This window comes from Numida meleagris, chromosome 3, assembly GCF_002078875.1.
Source record: "Numida meleagris isolate 19003 breed g44 Domestic line chromosome 3, NumMel1.0, whole genome shotgun sequence".
In the NCBI taxonomy this organism is placed as follows: domain Eukaryota; kingdom Metazoa; phylum Chordata; class Aves; order Galliformes; family Numididae; genus Numida; species Numida meleagris.
This window is the reverse complement of record NC_034411.1, coordinates 49,221,393-49,244,199: the sequence shown is the minus strand read 5'-3', so window position 1 is coordinate 49,244,199 and position 22,807 is coordinate 49,221,393. Positions and strand designations below refer to the sequence as shown.

Here is a 22,807-nt window from a genome sequence, read left to right as displayed (position 1 = left end):
AGAGATTAAGCCAGAAAGATGGTGGTAGAAGGTAGAAAGAAATCAGTCACAGTAACTCCTGCATGACACTGAGATAGTGATGCGATTTCTTTTCCTCTCTTTGCAGAAGTGCCTCTGCTACTACTGTCTATACCTACGACTGAAGATACCAGCTGCCATGTACAGTATCATATGGATCACAGCTGTACTATATGTTTTTGTATAACATCTTCAGTCACAATGTGCTGTGTGCCAAAGACAATTGTTTTCAGCACCTTCTGATCCATGCACAACATCACCCATCCCCTTTTTGTAGGAATTACATCCACCACACTCTGCAACACAAGTATCTGCAGCTGCTGCTTCTGGACCTCTGTGTATCCATCTCACTGACAACAAACTTCAATTGCTGCACAACAAAGGTCTTGGATAGGAATATTGCCACAACCCGGTTCTAAATCAGGTGTAATATCTAACTTTTTTTTTTTCCTCCTGGCAGATCAACATTTGTGTTTTATGTAATACTTACAGCAGCCTGCGCTTCTGGAATATGGTCGTCTCTCCTCTCATCTACTGTCAAGTCTGTTTGGGGCAGTTTCTCTTGTTCTGAAGGCTCCTGCTTTGCTAATTGCTCTTCCTTGGGAGTGACTGCTTCACTGTCTTGTGATGAAGGTTCTTCTGCTGTCCTCTGCACTTCAGCTATTTCTTGATGGTCTTCTACAACTGCTTCTTCACACGTCTGCCACTGGCCTTCATCTCTCAATGCATCCATCTTTTCACATCTTTCTGTGCTTTCTTTCACTGCAGCAGACATTTCACTTCTCTCTGAACCTTCGTGTACGCTCTCTTCAGTTCTAGTTTCACCCTGCACACTCTCCACACCTTCCAGGGGCTGGACATCATCTTCCAGGTGTTCTCCTTTCCTCAAGGACTGTTCAAGCAAAATTGTTTCCTGACCTACAGTTTTCCCATCTTTAGCATCATATTTCACTTCCAACTCAATTTCTTGCTCTGTTGTAATTACAGTTGCTGTCATGGTTCTTTCAGAATCCAGCTGTGCTACATCTGAAGACTTCACTCTTTCAGCAACTTCATGAAGAACTTTTTGTGTCTGTTTGTCTAATTCTTTCAGATTTTGTTCAGTGGCCTCTACTTCTTGTACAGGTGTAACTTCCTCTGTAGTATCTGGGGTTTCTAACAACTGTGAAACAGCAGAAACCATCTCAGTTGTCTCTTCAGCAAAGGACGCTTCCATTGTTTCTTCAGCACAGGAAGCTTCTGCTGTCTCCTCTAGAGCAGTCACTGCCTCTGAGGTTAATTCTAGCTCACTTGCTGTGGTATCATCACTTGCATCCTTTCTCACCTCTGGCATTGTCTTAGCAACTACCACCGCTTCTTCTACAACTTCTGATTCAAGTGCTTTCTCAGTTTCTTTCTCTTCCTCTTCTTCCTGCTCAATGCACTCTGTTAGAGCAGCAGATATCCATGACGGTGACCTTTCTTCAATGCTGGTAACAGCTCTTTCCCCTTCCACAACAGTAACAGTAACTGCATGCACTAGCCCTTCACTGGCTTGCTTAACACATAGCGAGTCTTCTGATTTTTCAACTCTTTCTTCCTCTGAGCTTCGTTCTTTCAATGCTTCAGCATCTTTCACTTGCTGGGCTTCAATTTTCTCTTGCTCTGCTGCTTCATATTCAGACAAAGGAACAACAGCTGGAATATCCGAATCTTCTTCGGCTGTTTCTGCCACGTCTTCTCTTGTTTGCTTAAGATGAGTTGGTTCTGGCTTCCCATCTGACTTTTTCTTCCTACGGCCAGGCATAAGTTTTCTAAACGAAACCCATGATTCATCTTTTCCAGGCTCACCATCTGATGTTGAATGCTCCAGGCTAGAACCTGTGACAGCGTCTTCGGTTCTCTCTTCCATTCTCGTTTTGGATTTTCTTCTTGGAGTGACTAACCTTTTAAATGATTCCCATGTTGAAATCCCTTCACCTTCAGATGGGCTTCCAGCTTGTTCTGGAGAGGAATTCCCTTGTCCTTGATCACTCTCCTGAGAGCTAGTAAGTATTGCATCTGTTGCTGTTTCTTTGCTCTGTCCAGATTCTTCTATTTTTTGGCTTTCCTGGCCAAGCTTGTGTTCAGATTCTTCATCAGACGATGATGATTTCCTGGCTCTTTTCTTTGAAGAACCTACACATATAAAAGCTTCCCAAGACACAGAGGTGTCAACCTTTCTTTTCGGCTCTTCTGTGACTTTCTCTGGTTTCTGGTCCATTCCATTTTCTTTCAACTCTACCTGACTTTCTTCAGCTGCGTTTTCAGTTGCTGACGTTGCAATACTCTTTGTCTTATCAACTTCTTCTTCTTTATCACTTTCAGAAGGTCTTCTTACACGTTTCTTGGGAGTCACCATCTTTTTAAATGATGCCCAGGGTGTAACGCTTTCTCTTTTTCTCTCCACATCTGAAACTGCAGCATCTTCATTTTCTGAGACTTGCGTTCCATCTGCAGATTTTTCCAAAGAAGGAATTTCATTCAGCTCCTCAGGAGAAGAAGCAGAACTCTCTGCCTTTTGTTCCTCTGGGCTATCTGGGGAATCTGATAAGTGTTGAGTTAGTTCTCCTTGTTCCCCTAACTTAGATTCTTCTCTTTTGCCTTTATGCTTCTTTCCAGACAGTTTTTTTAAGCCAGTACCTGTAAAGAGTTTCTTTAAAGGGCTGCCTTGTAATTTAGTTTTTTCTTGAGAAGAGAGCAGCTCAGCTTCACTTGTGATACCTTCTGGAGGTCTCTTTCCAGTCGCTTCCTCAGGAGTTATTTCTGTGGTTATTTCATCTGGTTTGATACTGTCAGTGCCAATTTTGCCTTGCAGACCTTCATCAGTGGGTTTTACCATCTGTTGATCATCCTCTGTGTCAAATGACTGTTCAGAAGTAGGAAAGGACTTCAGTCCAGCAGCATCCAGAGCCAGTTTTGCCTCATCTTCTCTGCTTGCCGCCTTCTCTGTGATTCCATCCTGAGCTTCTCCTTGTGTTTCTAATTTTTCAGTGACAACTTCTGTTGTGGGTGAAGTTTCCAATTCTGCTGCTTCTGTTTTTTCATCAAACGTTTCTTTCTCTAGTACAACAGGTTTACTTCCTTCTATTCCTTCAGATTTTTTAAACTCTTCACTAGAAATTTCAGTTGCCAATAAGGATCCGATTCCAAGTTTCTCTTCAGAGGGTATTTCAGTTCCCTCATTTACTTCACATTTTTCCATTGACTCCAGATCTTTTCCTACAGGTAGGACTTCTGAGGACACTTTCAATTCTCCATTCACACCTGCTGTGATTACAGGCATCACTGACTTTGTTGTTAGTGGTTTCTCTTTCACCTCACTTTCTTTCTCTCCTTCTTTGTTTTTTTCTTCCTTTTTACCAAGATCTTCTGAGACTTCCACCAATTTACTTTCTTGACCTTCAGCTTTTTCCTCCTTTGCACCTGCTGTAGCAACTGCTGCTGCCACATCTTGCTCATCACGCTCAGTTACCTCTTCCTCCTCACTCGCATCAGATCCTATGATTGTTGCAGTCTTTGACTCCTGCTTTTCATCTTCAGTTTGCTCCTTCTCATGTGTTTCAATGGTTACCGCTGTCACATTCTTCTCTTCAACTTGCTTCTCAGGCTCTGATTTCTCCTTTTCGCTGGTTTCAGTCGTTAACGTTGCCCCCTCTTTTGCTTGCTCTTCTTTCGTAGGAGACTGTTGTTCATCTTCTTTGGGCTTCCTAAAACTCTTCTTTTTTCTAAATCCAGTCCATCCCTGAGAAAAAAATTTTCTTAGTGGTGAAGCAGTATCAGTGGCTGAAGCAGATGACTGAGAACAAATCTCATTTGCTTCCGGTGTTTTAGGAGAATCATCTTCTGTTTTTCCATTCTTCAGTGCATCTTTGGTGCTGTCTTCTGCAGAGGGTGGTGCATCTTCAGGCATCACTGTTTCTTCTGAGCTGACTTCTTTTTGATCATCAGCTCCTTCAGTGACTTGTGTTTCTTTTTTTACAGTAAGCAGTTGAACTGGTTCTGATTTTCCTGTTTTCTCCTTCTTTACTGTGAATCTGAATCCAACAAATTTAAAAACCTTTTTAAAGCCCAGATCATAAGACTGTGGCTCAGATGCATGTTCAGCATCTTCTGCATCTTCTTCCAAAGATGGCAACTGTTTATCTACATGAGCATCCTCCTTCTCAGCAGCTACACCATCCTTAGTGCTTGAGTCAGATGGACTTGTCTCCATAGTTTGGGTGTCGCCTTCCTTCAGAGTTATACTGGAAGATTCTGTTTGTTCAACTGTCAAAAAACAAAATATTTTCCTTCTTGATTTATTATTGTATTATACCTTTACATATATATACACATACATATAGCTTTCCTAAACATAAACATTCTATTATCTGTGTGCCTCTACGTGCTACAGTTAAAATTTTTAGAACTAGTTTTTCTGATCAAAGATTACTTTAATCCCTCTCATTTCATTGTATATATCCTTTCAAAGTTTATATGCAATTGCACCTTTAAAACTCATTATTTTCTTCTCTTCTGCAACATTTTTCTTCTTTTGGACCGTAAGGCAAACTTATGAGACAAACATTTCATTTCTACCCAATTATTACTCAAAGAATGTAAAGAATTACATACATAATTATTTCTAAAGTAAAGCTCAAAATCTTCTCCCTGCAGAAGGAAACCTTGGGGAGTGGGAGGGGTGAAGTGCTGACTTAAATTGACAACAAGTAAAGAAAAGCTCATTTTGCAGTTCTGTCCCAAAAGAACAGTTAAATGTGAAAATACCCATGAGAAATTTCCTATTTTTTTTGAAAACTTGTAAACCCCAGGACAGTTGCATTACAACATATTTGTTTTAAAGATCATAAATCCTGCAACAGTCCCATGTATCACATCACCATTGCCAGACACAAACATCATCTGCAGCAATTCAGCACTGCTTGAAATTAATGAAGTTGTTACTACGCAAGCAGGTAAAATCCTACCCTCCAGTCCTCACACGCCTGTGTTTGCATTGCCTCTTTCTTGAGCACCGTTTGAGTTTTTCCTTCAGTATATCAGCAGCCACCCTCTCAATCTTGCTGGGACAATTTACGTGTTATCACTCCTCCTAGCCATGAGCTGACAGAACTCACAGAGTGGTATACAAATTAATCCCCCTGAAATGTGGCAGTTAGGAAGCTAGCACACAGCCAGCTTAGAGCACAAAACTGCAAGTTCCCCATGCCCCCAAACAATAATATGTGAAACAGTGTTACTTAACAAACTGTTATAATAATCCTAAATCCAAGTTCAACGCTTTTTTCCCCAAGGAATTTTGGAGAGGAACAAGGACACTTACACCATTGAAACACACAAAAAAATGAGCACTGAACTTCTGCTGTTAGAGTCAGAATTTTAATAACAATTGTGTGATGAACAGAGCAGCACACGAAGATGAAGTCCATGGCACATTCAAGACACCAAAAGATTCTCAGTCTTTGATCCTGCCAGGATTCCAATTTAATATTGTTCTTGACACTTGATTTTGTGTAACAGGTGCAAGTGAAAGGGCACGTATGAGGCAGTGTGCTCTTCTTGCTGGAATGGTGAGGTGACCAACAAAAAAAAAAATTAAAAAAAACCCCAATGTTAAATGGCAACATCTCAGAAGAAGGCATTGTCCCCTTCTTTAAGCTTTACAGGTGCTACTTCGATGCACAAGGGCATGCAGGAGACAGATTTCAAAAGCACATACATCACTGCATTCCCAAAAATTGATTTAGTATTTATTCTATCCATCTGTATGTTGGATCCAACTGCAGTGAGCCTTCCTTTGCCCAAGGGCTGGACCACTGAGCTCCAGAGGTCACTTCCAGCCTAAATGCCTCCTCAGCACTGCTTGCATATGTCCCCTTTAGAAAGGACTGCATCTTTATAAGAGCAGGGACAACATACCTTAGGCAGGGCTGAAACAACTAAATAAGAAAAACAAAGACTATAGGCTTCTAACAGCTGTGCTGAGGACAAATTATGTTTACATTCAGTATCTGTAGCCTACTGGTTGTTGCTTCCCAAATGACACAAGCAAAGCTGTTTACTTTTCTCCTTATCTAACAGTTTAAAGCTACTTGCTTGAATAGTTAATTCTGATTCACTTAGAAGTGTGACCCTTTGATAACAGCCTAGATCCCTGAACTTTTCAAACAATGACAGAAATGTCCAAATTGAGTCATCCACATCTGAGTCAGGTTATGAATCAAACATACGTAGTTGTACACTGATACTACCTAAGGATAAAGCCAAGGAACTGCTTTTGTATCCATGTTCATTTATTCTTTGGTCCAGGAAAAAAAAAAAAAATGCATTCTCCTTGCCGTCAAACGACATAACTTGAACAGGAAACTTATCATGGTTCAGTGGGAATTCACAAAGTCATTGGTATCTCTTCAAACACTAGGGTACATACCACATTTTAAATTATTTAGTAACGTGTAGATTAGATCTCTAATACACTCTCTATATGCATATATAAATAGATACACATTATAGAGATAACCGTGTACTTGTTTATACATATCAGTATCTATGACAACAAAGCTTGTAAGTACTGCTGTTTTCAATACAACAACATTTTTGGCAGTATTAACTCCTCTCCTTTTTTCCCCAGGTGGAGAAGGTGATATTTCTTCCCTTTGTCTACGCTATAAGTTTTTGTTTGTTTTTCCTCCAGAGTAAACCAGCTATGAAATTAAACACCTATCATTTAATGTCAAACACAGATTTGCTCCTGAGCCAAGCATCCTAACCCCTCTCACGTAAACAAGATCAACGAAGCCTCCCTCCTGTTCATCCTCAGACCTGCACTGCTGCCAGCATGCTTGCTTACTTTCAAATATAGAATCATAGAACTAGCTAGGTTGGAAAAGACCTATAAGATCATCCAGCCCAACCATCCACCTACCACCAATAACCCCACTAAACCATGTCTCTCAACACTATACCTAAATGTTTCTTGAACACCTCCAGGGACGGTGACTCTACCACCTCCCTGGGCAGCCCGTTCCAGCGCCTGACCACTCTTTCAGAAAAGTAGAATTTCTGAATGCCCAGCCTAAATCTCCCCTGGTGCAACTTGAAGCCATTCCCCCTCGTCCTGTCACTAGTTACAAGAGAAAAGAGGCTGACCCCCAGCTCACTACAACCTCCCTTCAGGTAGTTACAGAGAAGGGTAAGGTCTCCCCTGAGCCTCCTCTTCTCCAGACTGAACAATCCCAGCTCCCTCAGCCGCTCCTCATAAGGCCTGTGCTCCAGACCCCTCACAGCTTCGTCGCCCTCCTCTGAACACGCTCCAGAGCCTCCATGTCTTTCTTGCAGTGAGGGGCCCAAAACTGGACACAGTACTTGAGGTGTGGCCTCACCAGGGGATGCCCTGTCTCCATCTGACATGACTCAGATAAAGGTGGAGCAAAAAACGGTGCTGTGAGCCAGCTGGGGATGCTGGCTCTGTGCAGGAAAGAGCAGAAGCAGAAAGGCAGTGGGGGTAGAAGAGAGGAGAAAAGGCACTGTGGACCCTTGCGGGCAACCGCTGAGCAGGTAGAGATATCTTCGTGAGTGCTCTCCTTTCCTCTTGCGTGCAGCCCTTGGGAAGGCATGCTTGCCATTTTGGAGAGAAAGAAAAGAGAAAAGGGGTTTAAAAAAAGATTAAGTTTGTAGTTGCAGTAGAGTTGACATTTCTTTTTCCACCCTTCTTTTCTTAAACTTGTTTTTAGGAGTTAAGAATAGTTTTGGGTAAACAGGATTTATATAATAGAAGAATGATATAGAAAACAAATGAATGAGGTATTTATTTCTGAAGTGAGAGATAAGGCATAAGTGTAGTTGATAAAGGCATCTCTCCGTACTCACAAAAAGCATTCATGGGATTTTTGCTCATTCTATTTGTAAAACGATGCGTTCATAACACTAATACAAAGACTTGGTAACTGTGAAAATGCATTGCAGGTGAAAAGAGCTGGAGAACTGTTACAAAACCAGTAGGTCCAATGAATATATAGTAAGACAGCAAATGGAATCAGAAAATAAAGGTAACACAAGTTCAGAGGCATGGGGATAAGCTTTTAGGAGTTGTTAAAGCATGTTAACAGCATCGAGACCACCCTCACAAGGCCAGAAAACACGCTGCCTTGCAGTATTTCATTAAGGAAACTACAAAAGATAAAGACAACTTTACAAGAGTGACACAACACATTTTTAACGCCAGTCAGACTAGCTGCAGCTCTGCTCCACACATCACTCAAGCATCACTCCCTCACTGCACACGTGGTAGGCATTTTTCCCCTCAGCACTGCAGAGCTCAGCTGCCAGCCGCAGGGTGACCCTCTGCCCTTGTTCTCAGTCCTGTTTTCCTGCTTTCCTCTGCTCCTTCCCATGTAAACCACCACACCAAGCTGCTCTAGGTGCCCATCCCCAGCGCTGGTCAGGGCGATGCGGCAGGACAACCACCCAGTGCCACCAGCTGACTCACAACCATGCCACACCTCTCTGAGGTAACACCCAAACAGTGTTTTTCTACCCAATGGGCACATGTTAAACTGAAGAGCTGAGAAGCCAACCATGCACGCTGATCTTGCTGTTCAGCAGCCGGATTCTTTACTGACATTTTTTATTAATGACATTCTTGGTGCTCAAATATTGTTAGTGCACTTCTGAATGCAAAGCAAGCAACAAGCAACCACACTGCAATGGCTTTGCAGGCTATCTGCAACAAGGTACTGTTTGGAGCACTGCAGCAGTCACCGCCACAGGTTCTTTGGCGAGGCAGCCAGCGCTTTGTGAATGAACTCAGAGGATTTGAAAGCATCCTTTGTGAACACAAGAGATCCTCATCAAAACATGAAACACTTCTGAACAGTTTCTGTTGGTCTGCCCTGGGGTAAGGCTGCACTCCACCAGCTACGGACTGAACCAGGGGGGAAACAGAGCTACAGCCAGAGGCAGTGATAAAAGTCATAGGTCGTAGCGCAACATTGATCCACTTCACTGTTTAAACCCACCCTGGCTAAGGACTAAAGCTGAAATTCCATTTTAACTGCTTACGTACCAGTGAAACTCTCAAACATTTTAAGATGCAATCAGGGTGCTGTTTGTGTTTTAACCACTGCAGGTGGTCTCCTTCTTCCTGAAAGAAACAGGATATTTCTTGGCTAATGAGAGGAGCTTGATTATTATTTTTTTTTTAAAAAAAGCTTCTTTAGATAGCTTAGTCCACAGTAAGAATTTATTTGCATTTTATCAGAAGTATATTGATAAGATGCTGGAAAAATAATTTTGTCAAACCAATTCTTACCTCATTCTATTAAAAATTAAATTAATGAACAGCACTTCTCCTTCAGCAGGAAGAGAGCCACCACGACAGTTGGATTTAGCTGCTCCCACCATCTCCTCTGTCTCCAGAGGTAAGAAGGCTCTTTTGCTGGCAGCTGCCAGCAGGAAAAAAAGCATCGACTGCAAGAGTTAAACTCACAGCTCTTGGAGTGCTCACAGTCAACCATGTCAACATCTGGAGCTGGTTGACTTTTCCCCCTAAGGATTTGAAGCACTGTGCTGGACTTTTTCCATAAATTCCCTGCATTCTAAGTCTATCAGATGGATGTCACACACACCCTGGGCCCTGTGTTTCCAACCCAACTGACCACTGAAAGACTCCAGAGGACTTCTGTTGTTGCTGTTTTGTTTTCATTTATGCAGTGTCTAAGTATTCAGGCCAGATCCTTCTCGTAGTCACACACACACTCTTGGTGGGCTTGATCAAACTTGAATGAAAACTGAAGGATGATTTCAGAATCACTTTCCAGTGCTGTATTGAGATTTGCCACAAACACGACACATGCAGAACACCTAGTGCTCTAGAACTCACATGATGGGGATGCAGGAGAACACAGTCTAAAGAAGAATTTGAACTGAGCTTAATACCAAGCTTTCCTTCATTAAATGCATTTTTCCTTAATGATGCAATTATTAGCAGAAACAGTTGAAGACCAAGTCAAGCAAGGCCAACAACTGATCCAAACAGAGAGTAAGCAGTTTAAAATAAAGCAAACCCAACAAAATGCAGTTTGAAATGACATCTGCAGAAAACCTGACCTAAATAGATTCATTTAGAACAAAGAACCTATTGGGAATTATTAGCGAAACTGAATACTTAAGCAATGAAAATAAATAAGCTGTGCTTTTGGGCTTTCATTGCAGAGTGCAGGAATTGGACACTATTCCTCAACTCTTGATTCCTCTGACCTCACGTTGCAGGAGGTCGCGTTCAGTAAATGAAACAAACCCCCCACCCACTCTGCAATAACAGCACGAAGCAGAAATACGTCCAGGTGCTGCCTTTCTAACAAACCTGGGGGCTTCACTGTCATGGTTCATCTGTAGTGGTGCTGCTTCTTCACAATTTATTTCGAATTCTTGCTTCCTTTCCTTACTATTCACAATATTATATGTTGAAGTAGAAACATAAAATTTTTATTTCATGGAAAGCGCAGGCTTCTTCCCTCCCTGTCCTATTCCCACCATTATTTCTATGGACTGACTCATAGTGTTAACTGTGGGGAAAGGTTTCCTTTAGAATAATTAAATACTACGAGAGGACGTTAAGATTTTTGCATAACAAACTTCAGAGTGCGTACATGCACTTTCTAATCATGTTCTTCTGCCAAAGCATTAACAACAGGGAGCCTCATTAAGTTTGGCCTTCAGTTCGGTGGTACTTGAGAGGCAACTGAATAGTTAAGTCTTAAGACCTCACGTACTTTAAAAAAAAAAAAAGGAAAAAGTTGAAAAATAGTTGCAATTTTTCATGGCTAAGGGCTCCTTAAGAAAGCAAAACCAGCATCCCCATAATCTCATATGAAATAAACTTAAAAGAAAGCATTTCCGCTGTGATGCTACATAACTTTTCTTGCAACCCGTTTATTTTCAGAAGTTTATGCTTTAGCTGTACTTGTCTGCTCCAACCCAGAGCACAGCTTCTCACATTCCAGCATGGGACATTGTATGTTTCATTCATTCGAGATTTTAAGATATTTCTTCTTTCATTTCAGTGTTTCAAAAGAAAAAAAAAGCAGCACAAAAGCTCAAGAAGACAGCAGTGTAGATCTTCTGAAATTGTTTTCTTTTTCAACAGGAAGGTCATTAACTGTGGCTTGGATATACAGTTACTGTATTTAAAGCTTTTTCATTAAATGCACTCACAACAATAAACTACTCTCCAACCAGTCCAGCTGTTCTGCCTGTGAACCAAACCGGCATGCTGCAAATATTTATGAGATTTCATGGTTGTCCATGCCGTCCACATCTCATGTTCTGTGACTTTGTTTTGCTTTTTAAAATAGAATGTATTCACTAAACCCAAGACAGATGCACCACTAGCAGTTGGGGATTTGAGAAAAGTATCTGCTCTGCTAGGAGCAAGGAAGGGATAAGCAACACGGCTTAGTGGTCGCTGCGACATCTTTGAGAGCTCCTAATGAAAATGCACAATGGGAAACAAATCGGAAGGTGGATTTTTTAAAAGTTGTTATTGTTGCTGTTCAAAGCGTCTGCATAAAGGATAATTACCATCACACACAAACAAAGGAGATACTGTTGTAGCTACACTAATGAGACAAATGATAGCTTAATACACTCCCGCATACCAAGAAGGAAATGCACTTTGTCCCTTCGAAGAACAATAACACGTACAATGAGCTGGATGCAGATTTTGCAAAATACACAACAGAAGCAGTGGTGATGCAGTGAAAATTCAAGTTTCTACAAGAATTATTAAATAAGGAAAACCTCAGATGATTAAAGTGTGCCACCCTACAAAGACATTGCTTTAGAAGAACAGTTTAACCTTTAAATACTAACAATAAAGGGAAATAAAAAATAGAGAACCCTTGAGGAAAAAGACTCAGCATGTGATAAGCTCATTAAACATCGAGTTTAATGAAAACCTCATTGTAAACAGCAGTGGGATACCTCCTCCCCTACTAACTGATTCAAATCACGTACAGTCCTCCCCAGGGTCAGCTCCAAACGGCGCTGGACTTCTGCAGGCTTTGTTGTCAGGAGGGTATTGTAACAGCAGAGCGCTCTGCACGAACAGCCCCCACCATTTGTTGAAGCAGTTCGCCAGTGCCAGCAAACGGAATAAAAGCAAACAAACGAATATTCACGCAGCGCAGAAAAGACCGAGCAGATTCCTAAAGATATCACTACGAGGGAAGTTCTGATGCAAATTGATTACCTTTGAGGCAACTAAGCTTTTTTTTAATTAAATGTTGTAGCGCTGCATTGCTTCCAGATAAAGACAAAAGTTTGTGCAAAAGCAGCAGCGTAAGATTCTTTCTCCCCCCTTTAACGTATCTCTCCTCCAAACAGCGCAATCTTTTCAGGAAGCCCAGCTGGTCTGTGGTGTGAGCTCTCACACTTCAGTGGCTCACGCCGTACCTTCTTAAGCTGTACAGAGCCCTATGCATATAGCATCAAGCTCTGATATCCCAGGCTGAGATCACTGAGACACACACCCACTCACCTCTATGCCACAGCGTTACTCTTCTGGATTTTGCTTCATTATAAGTATTATAAATTAGAGTAAAGCTCCATTTCTCTAATGCAAATGATTTGACAACGGATAAAAGATGCCCACTTCTAACGTATCCTTATATTGCACTGGGTTTAGCTTGTGAGATATAGCCCAACGCAGCAAAATTTCACCTTAATCAAGAGATTAAGATAGAACTGTCCCTGTCTTTTTCGTTACTGCTCAATTTCAGACCCCACATCATATTCTGATACCTCAGAAAAGAGTTGCAAGCACCTTTACCTTGCATTATAGGTGCCACTTCAAACGCGCAACTGAAGTAACACAAAGTTGTAAAAGTTCAGCAGCTTTCGCTGTGAAATGCTTCTCACTTGGACTAAATACTTACGGCAGAGTTGTCACCTCCTGCCCCGCTGCCGGGAAACCTATCACGGTTCACACAGTAGTTGTGAGAGCCCGAGGAGCGCTCCAGCATGCACCACACAGCGTGCCCCACCCCAGCAAGCCAGAAACCCGCTGCAGCACAAAGTCACACAGTAAAGCCAGGCACTATCCAGCAGAGAGAGAAAAAAGCAGAAAAAATAAAAAAATAAAAGAGGTGCTTACGTTTTAGCAACGCCACACTGCCTTACCCGTGATCGTTATGGTCCCCAGCATTTTTAAATTACACTAATAATAAGAAACTTCCTTCTCACAGTGTGTGGTTCCCGATATTTGCTCGTCTGGAGCAGCCTCCTGCCTCACCAGACGCGATGAGCGGGGCGGACCGAAGCCGTGCTCCCACAGCCTCTCTCCCTGGGCAGCTGCTCGTGGCGGTGGACCATTCCCTCCTCAGCTGTTCACTGCACAACCGAGGGAGCAAAAAGCGACTCGGGGGTGGGCTGGGCGCACATGATGCGCCAACAAGGAGCGGGATCCCTCCCCTCGCCTGCGCCAGCACCAATTGCCAGCTACCAGACCTCATGCGAGGCTCTGGAAGTGTTTGGAGGCTGCAGAAGTGCAGTTTAACTATTCTCTTTCCATCGCTTCACTGCTGACAATTAAAGTAATTATGCTCAGAAGTGTTCGTCTTGATACTTCTCACTCCAAACACTCTTCTCTCCTCCTTGAGAGGAAGTATAAGCTTTACACTAAGTAATAACCAGTTTTTGAACAACAGACTGCTTGGGTTCCAACTTCTAAACCACCTTTCTGAAGCAGCCACACGGCATCCAGGCCAAACTGATCCCTCAAAAGATGCTAGCTAAGGGTCCTAGGCAGTTTACTCCTCGAACCAAAAAGCTTATCAGACTCTCCCGTTACTCCATAGTGGATCATCCGCTCCTTTACCTAGTAACAGTCACTTAGTTTTTTTGTTTGTTTTTGTTTTTAAACTGGAGATTTCTACAACCTAAGGACACATGTAAGTCATCTCAAATTCTGCTATTCCTCTGGATACTTGTATTGTAGCCACATAATGTTCCAGCAACAGTTAATGCTAGTAAAAGAGGTTTAAAAAAAAAAGTAAAAGATCAGCCTCTGATACAGGTTACCTCCTGTTACAGTGACAATAATCCTACAGATTACACTGGGTATCTCCAAAGCTCAGCTGATACCCAGATGTTGGGCCAGCCATGCACAGCCTGTGTCTGTGCCTGTGTCCACCAGCACTTCCCAGCTAGCTTCACGTGACAGCAACAACCGTGATGAGTTTTGCCTCTCTCCAACAACCTTCCAAATATGAGACTCAGATAATGACCCAAGTGAAATGGGAAGCAGGCCCACAAACAAAAAAAATTCTCAATTCCTTCACCATAAGCAATTATGGTTGCCACAATGCTTTATTTCTGATTTTAAAGAGTTCGCAAACAAGGTGAAACAAAGAAACGTGATTTATCTCTCCGGAGACAGAGATTTCTCTGAATGGAGCATGTAAAAGATACACCTCTCCCCCACCTTTATTCATCTGCTTAAGGACATGTGGACCAGACACCGCAGGGACCAGAGGGTGGATACAAAGAGCGATGGGTATCTGAACAAACTATTCATTTGAAGAACCAGCTTTGTCAGCGCTTTAACAGTTTTTCTCTGTATGGATGCTGTCGTCACCAGCTACTTACAGCAGAAAATATATGCTGCATCGCTTCCATAAGGGCTTTTTTTTTTTTTTTTTTTAGTAAAGTTTAAACTTTGAGAGTAAACCCATGGAATTGTTTTTCTTTGCACATAAATCTTGCTACCACCTAGGTGTGATTCCACTCAGCAATCATCATGCAACAACATGAGTGGTGGTATTAAAGAGAGGAAATCCTTTCGGGGCAATCTACTCAAGCACACATTCCTAATGCTGTGTCCATAAAGAATCATCCTTTCATCACCTATAATCACCTGCATCTCACCTCTTCTTCATTATACATCCTAGGAACACAATTTCTGTACAACTAAAGCTACAACCCATCATCAATCAGTAAAAATTACTTTGACAATTAACCTGAAATTCATGCCCTTTTTAAGGTCTTTTCTATTACTTGATCCAGAATAATTCTACTACTTGATCCAGAAGTTGAATAACATGAAATCTACTGACACTACTTCAAATTATTGGGTAATTTCTCCTCCTTCATGACTCTGAGTATCTTCTTTCATCCCTATCCACTTCAGAGTAAAATTTTAAAAGGGAAGTGTTTAACATGAGTGAAGGACAAAATACACTGCATCCCAGTTTTACAGTGCCCAAAGCCTCTACCGAAAGGATAAAGAATCAGGTGCAAAAGCTCGATATAAAACAAAATATGGAAAGTTTTCTATTGAGATATCAGCAACGGCAATTAATCTGAAGATGTAGCAAAAAACTGCCTTTACTAGAATTCAAAACCCAGAACATACAAAGGGCAGCAAATTGCCACAAGCTGCTCCAGAGGCTGACAATGAAAAATGTCCCTCCTCCCTTTCCCCCCCATCCCTCCCCTGCTCCCTCATTCCAAAGCATTCACTGTCTGCTCTGACCAAAGCCCCCCCCTCCCTCCCACTACCTTGCCGAGAAGGTCAGCCCACAGCTGGGTCCTGGCAGATGATGCCTCCCAGTTCTGGAAGGAGCAGGAATAAAAGTCTGGCAAGGGCAGGAACAGAAGAACAAGCAGCACGGTGGCAGGGCAGGAGATATTCCCAGGACGGAACACACAGGGCGTCCCCCAGTAAGAAAGATTTGGGGGTCAAAATGCAAATCTGATTAAAATCAGTACGAAAGAGCTTTAATCAAGACAGAGCCAATGGATCAGCTGCTTGTCCCTTCTTGCAAGTTCAAAATAGTTTTTCAAAAGCCACCTGGACATGGTTCTGGGCAGCCCGCTCCCGGCAGCCCTGCTTGAGCAAAGCTTGGAGCAGAGGGCCTCCTGAGATCCTTCCCACCTCAACCAGTCTGTTATTATATTCATTCATTAATGATGTTAATAAAATATAATTTTAAAAAACCCTGTGAAAGAAGAGATAGGACTACACAGCTGTTCACAGGGTTTCATACCCTAACACAGGAAGTGGAAATTGAGCCATTCTTTGGGTAAATGCTCAAAACGTTGATAGCAAGCAAGTAGAGGCACTTCAGGCTGGCACTATGGGAAAGTAAGCACCCCAAAGGTGGAAAGGATGGCATTGTGTTACACAGCCTCAGCCCTAACTCATATAGTATCTGAACTCTAATATAAAGAAAATGCATCCCAATAAAATAGCACCCTAGAAGCATTTGAATCATCAAGAGACCACCTGAGCAACTACATATTCACTATGATACAGCCAATTGAGCCTCATTTCAACTTCTTACTCTGCTTCGCATCCAGCCTCTAAGATTAGTCCACTGAACACAGATATTTACTTACCATTTGTTAGGAGGGCCTCCGCATGCTGTTCAGGGGGCTCCTGGAGTGGTGCAGTCACCTCCGGCTGCTGCCCAGTCAGCTCCTGAGGTGCAATAACAGCTCCTGGCTGTTGAGGCTCCTGTGGTGGGACTTCAAGCTCCAAGTTGTCTTCATTAGTATCAGGTACAGGTGAACTTGCATCTAAGGCCTGGACAGTCACATATCGGATGAAGGATGGTAGCAGAGGAGAAAGCAGAAGAAAGAAAGAGTATCATCAGTAACAGGTCAGCTTTTTTTTTTTTTTTTTTTTTGCACAGAACATTGTTCTTCCTTTCTCATTTTGAATTTGTGCATACAGGCATTTGAGAAATACTTCTACGCTTCTGTGTAGCATTGCTCCTTTTTAAGACTATTAACTTTAATAAATCAAAACACTACTGTGAGAAAAAACAGGCCATAACCTAAGACTATTTATTGTACTCTTACCCTGCATTAAGTATGAGGAAGAAGCAAGCCTTAACAGACAGTCCTATAACCTTGTAAAAATACATTTCTAATGTTCCTTCTAGAATGGAGGAAAGCTTCAGGATAACACGAATTTAGCTAATGGAAAGATATTTTTCATTCTTCAAGATGTCTGGCACAATTGCTCTGATATATACAAGAATCCTGCCTACATTTCAGCTTTGGTATTGCTTCTCTGCTGATGTGCTTATCTCATGATCATAAGCAGTACAGCTACAGAAAAAAAATGAACTATTCAAGACAGAAAGTAGAATGTAGCTACATAAATCCCATGTGGAAATACAGTGAAACTGGGATTAAAACTAGAGCTTTGGAGCCTCAGTTACTAGGCAGGGCTCATTCTTAACAGAGGAAACAAATCCGCAATACTTCAGGACTCCACACTATATATTTGAAGCTTTTTTCCCAAAATTTGTCATTATGAGAAAAACCTCTCCTTGAGTTTCCACATTTGATAAATTCTAATCACCTCCAGAATGTCTATAGGCTTGTCATGTAACAACGAAAGATATTTTATAAATAAAAACATACATCTAAAAGGTTAAGTTGTGCTGTGATCATTTAAAACAGAACAAAAACTCCCTCCATACACACTTCTTTACCCTTTATTTGTTTAATTAACAAGTTTTCCGGTTATCATATTCCCTTCCAACAGAAGCTGTTTCAACTAATTAGACACATCTTAAACCTCTGCTCCTCTAGTGCAAGTTTAAAGTTCCTCTGGTGGAAAAGCAAACCTTAATTATATATCATTTTCCTATTACTCTGCTGTATTCCCAAAATACTGGCATTGAGAACTTGTTAATTAAGTGAAGGAACCGTAGATGCACCCCATCTTCCAATGTAACGCAACATTCAAACACTTGAAGCACCAAACTGGGATCAGAAAGATGACATGCTCTTGATGAGTATCTTCCAAAAAGCCATTAAAAATATTCTGAATGGGCAGAGCTATTTATTTATTTTTATTAGCAATTGGCCTGCTGCACTGAAATTCCAAATCAACACACAATGTGCCAGGGAAAAGGCTTCCCTCTTATCTTTCAGCTACCTCTTCATATGCCAGGCTAGATCTGAGCAAAGTGCTACACAGGCAAGGAACGTGCATTAGGGTTCCCAATCTCCAGTTCAGAAGCCCTTAATTAAGCCAAACTGTTTCCACCTGGTGTTGCTGCACTCCTCAAAGCTGCCTTTCACAGCCTCATAATCCACCTCAGGAAAAAGGACACCATTCTGTATAACTGCCAATACCACAGATGGAATAATTTGGCTTCAGAGTTTTCACATGCTGAGACCAGATATTAAATAGAAGAAATACGGAATGGCTCAACACTCAGATTGCACTCCCACTTCTCACATCATCCTTTTCATAAATCTAAAACACAGGAACTCAGAAAAAATAAAAATGCCACGGGACTGAACAAAAGGATGTAAACTCTGAGTCGATCTTCTGCAATTGCAAACAGCATTAATTGAATGGTAACAAATGATTCAAGACTACAGAAGAAGAGACATAGAAAATAGCAGACTAATTTTTAAGTTGAGACACTTCATTAGAAATCTAAAAAAGATCTTTTTAAAAAATATATATGTAATACATTTTAGTCATTCGTTCTTTTAAGACTGCTACTCCTGCAAACACCAAAACAACTTTATTAGTTCTAATGGCACTTGGCTAACTGAAGATAAACCCATGGATGGGTATCTCAAGGTGACACCCTCAGGCTTAGCACCAGCAACTCTTTGAACTCACAAGAAAAGCAACAGCTCTGAGTATTTAGCACTCCTCACCTTGTTACAAAGTGTCCTTGCCTTTTTTTTTTTCCCCACATTTTCAACAAGCCATTTAAAGCTAGACGTGTATGTAGAATTATGGAATGTCCTGAACTGGAAGGTACCCACAGAGATCGCTGAGTCCAACTCCTGGCTCCAAACAGCACCACCCAAAGTCAAACCCTATGTCTGAGAGCGGTGTCCAAATGCTCCTTGAACTCTGGCAGCTTGGGGCTGTGCCCACTGCCCTGGGCAGCCTGTTCCATGCTCATCACCTTCTGGTGCAGAACCTTTCCCCAACCCCCAGCTGCCCCTCCCCTGACACAGCTCCATGCCATTCCCTTGTGCCCTGTCGCTGTTCCCAGAGAGCAGAGCTCAGCGATGCCCTCCGCTCCCTGTGAGGGGCTGCAGCCGCCATGAGGCCTCCCCTCAGCTCCTCTGCTCTGGGCTGAACCAACCCAGGGACCTCAGTTCCCCCTCACACCCCTTGCCCTTCAGACCCTTCATCATCTTTTTAGCCCTCCTCTGGATGCTCTATACAGCTTTATGTCCTTACATTGTGGTGATCGCAACCACACTCAGTGCTTGAGGTGAGGCCACACAGCGCAGAGCAGAGGGGAAACCCCTCTCTTGCCCAGTGGCAGTGCTGGGCCTTATGCACCTCAGGGTACAGCTGGCCCTTCTGGCTGCCAGGGCACATACACAAATGGTAGATTTCAAGTAAGTGGCCAATGTGGATCCATGGATTTCATAAGATGAAGAAATATATAGGAATTAGGTAACTCAACACAGTACAACTTGTCTCCTTAACTCGAGCCCACAGTGTAATCACAAGCTATTATCACAGTTAATAATCCCCCAGTCCTTAATTTATTCTACAGTTGCAAAGAGTTTAGGAAAACAGTGACTATGCATTATTTCAGACATATATGATCAAAATTCAGAAGTCACTGAATCTAACAGGTATCACCTTAGATCTGCCAAATGCAATGATACTTCCCCATATGAAGAACATTAATGTTCTTACATTTCCTTCTAAACATTACTAAATGCTAAGACCAGAAGCAGTTTTTACTAGCAGCTGGTACAATTATAGCCTGTATTCTCTCTATACATAAATTCAGTTTTGAAAGCGGGACACATCTTTCAAAACTTAGCAAGACACAAACATATGAAAAACTCAGTATTTTCAAATTTGACCAGATTCACAGCACAACCCGCAGTGACCGTTTTAGCCCAGCCTCTAGCAAAAGATTCTGATGTGATTCTCCACCACTGGAGGGCAAATTTAGATTTCCAAATTGAGTAGTCTATTCACTTATGTAAAGCAGAACATCAAAACTAATAAAACTGTATTTTTTCACAAATTAAAATGCATTCCAAAGAGAAGATAATCTGTACCTTTTGGAGCAAGGAGGGCTTGTAATGTGAAGGGAGACAACAGCGTACTTAGTTTTAAAAAAAAAAAGTTTCTGTTCTGAGGAAAGTTGCTCAGGCTCTTTATGAGGGTCAGTGCAGTCTGTCCCACTGCATTAGTTCTTAAAAGAAACTAATTTCAATTTTCACTCACATTAACTGCTCCATTTCTCTGAAAGGATCCGAAGCACAGTTTAGACCAATTATCTCCAATTTACTAAGCTGTGTTCCTAATTCCATTGAGAATAGTGTTATAAAGCTTAGCTGAATATATAGTCAAAGTTTAGAGAGAAAGGGGAAAACCTTAAAGATAAAAGTTAACAGTGTTGGGTATCTGATTGTTCAACTCTTTATTTACCTACAAGTAAAGACATTACTGTTGGTACATTTAATAGTATTTATCAGGTTTCTGCAGCACTCATTCATAGCTCTCCTTGGGTTATGAATTAACTTATGAATGTGTTGTCACATAAATGCAGGAGAAACTGAAAAGACCTGGTTATCCAGTTCACTGGTCCTTCTGTTTGATCACTCTCAAAACAAAGAACCATCAGTGATGTAACAGTTTTGCTCCTGTCATACCACTTCTATAAATCATGCAAATAATTTCTAAAGACTTCCCTCATACCCCCAGCAAAGACAGAAGCCTGGCAATGATGCACAGCTGGTGAGACTAAAATGCACAAAGCTTGCTGACCACGCCATTCTCACCTACAGTGGTTTCTGCTCCATTCTTTAGATATGGAAGTCTAGTGGTTGTACCCATTAAATGCATACACCATTATACATATATACAGATAATGCAAAGAACCACATGAGGTGTGGATTAACAAAAGATCCCCGATTGCTTATTGTGTGTTAGAGCATGCTTCACTCATTCATTCACTAGTCTGAATGAGCTAGCACTACACAGCCTCTTCCCCCACCAGGAATCACCACCATTCCCAACATTCCTTGTACCAGACCCAAACCATTCCAAGGATTCCTCATACCAGGCCCAAACACACTAAGGTTAATTTTGCCTCATTCTGTTAATCCCTCTACACAGATTCTACATTAGATTACTAAAATAGCAAAATAGCCAGATCCAGCTGTCTGAACAACTGAGCAAACTAACATAAAGGTCTCTAATATTTTTCCAGAAGTTTAATTCCGAAACTTTGGGAAAGCTTACAGTAATTTGGTCAACTTGGGAAATCAGCTCCTTACACACAATGATTCATTGAAATATCTGGAAACAACAACGTTTGGGGGAAAAACAACACACCAAACACAAAACAAAAACAACCTACCCCTGAATTTAGGTCATTCCAGCTCTTTGTTCACAGCAGTTTGTCTTGTTCCACATTAGCTAAGGACTGGAACTTCATGGGACATTACAAGTTCCATGTGGAGATAACAGAAGGCCCTTATTCTATAAGGCACATCCTTAATTTCAGTTTTTGTTGTTGTCGTCATTTACATCTCCTGCAGATGAAGTCAAGAACCTTCTCCTTTCCTTTTACTTCCTCGAAACTATCACCTTCTGCTCTAACTCTCAGCCTTAGTTGTGACATCTCCTTATGGATAATTACCCTCAAAATAAGCCCTCATAATTACCCTCTTGGCTAAAATAAAACTGATGGTTTTATTCCCAGATCATCCCTGCAGTCCTTTTGAGACTTGTAAAGGAAGTGCTACTCACAGACTGTCATTCTGGTTCATACTCTAAGCCTGAATCAACACAGCTCCTTCCTGGGTCTCACACCTCTCAACTCCTTCTGCATAGCAATCCTAGGATACAACGAAGGCAGCAGCCTAATAGTTAGAAATGCAGACCACAAAGCAGGCTTCCGTAACTAAACACATGGCTTGCATTTCCAACCAGAATGATTTCCAAAGACTGTGTCATTCCTCTTTGCATCTCTTTAGCTCCTCCATCACATCAAACACAAGCTAATTGCCTCAACCTTCAAAGTACCCGACACTCCCTTAGCCATCTCCTTCTTATCTCCTATATGATTAGGGGTTGTTTCACGCTTTCAGTGGATCCATGACACCAATTTCCATTGTGCATTTTTTCAATTAAGCACCTTTATGCTCTCTCCTAAGCCACTGCACAGGCGGAACTCCAAACATCAGTACAGAACGACATCACTACCTTCCTTGCAGGTCCAATGGAAGCACTCAAGAGAGAAGCCAGCCCTGTCCTACAAGGAGTGCCCTGTAGCTCAGTTCCAGGCCAAATGCTTCTCACTCAATTGCTTTTTAACTAGGGCCCTTCAAGATGCCGTTTAGGGAAGTTCCTCTAGTACTTGATTAAGTTTCACTACCACTAACTTACAACTTGCTTGTATTTTCAGGCTGGCTCAGCCCCACCCTGTCACCAGCACACAGTTGTTTAAACAGCAGATGTATGTCTGTCACAGCTGTTATTTGTCATGCATGCAGACAATAAGACATTCTGACATCTCAGCTGGTAACCTCTTTAGAAGAGACAGTTCCAAATATTTACTGTCTAGCAGACGCTTGCTCTCATTACAAGGCAGGTAGCGTAATCAAGTTACTGCTCAGAAATGGGAATTATCCAGAAAACACAGTTTGAATGATCGCTGCTCTTGAGCGGAGGCCCCTGCATGGGAGCAAGCCAGGAATTCACCACACTAGATTTTAAAGCCATCAAAATTCCCGCAGAAGG

The 22,807-nt window shown here is 41.8% G+C and overlaps 1 protein-coding gene across 5 annotated transcripts in view; it reads right to left on the bottom strand.

Annotated features, from left to right (window-relative positions):
* The window catches only part of AKAP12 (A-kinase anchoring protein 12), a 32,747-nt gene that overhangs the window by 5,238 nt on the left and 4,702 nt on the right, over positions 1 to 22,807 (bottom strand). The window contains exons 1-3 of one of the 5 annotated variants that reach the window (XM_021390158.1): positions 19,271 to 19,429; positions 16,438 to 16,624; positions 509 to 4,305 (exon numbers count right to left, since the gene is read on the bottom strand). In XM_021390158.1, the coding sequence (XP_021245833.1) occupies positions 509 to 4,305; positions 16,438 to 16,624; positions 19,271 to 19,414 (4,128 nt within the window). In that variant the 5' untranslated portion in view covers positions 19,415 to 19,429. Of the gene's footprint in view, positions 1 to 508; positions 4,306 to 9,103; positions 9,138 to 13,192; positions 13,458 to 16,437; positions 16,625 to 19,270; positions 19,430 to 22,807 lie in introns of those variants that run through there. The other 4 variants (XM_021390160.1, XM_021390163.1, XM_021390161.1 and 1 more) reach the window with 4 other exon arrangements.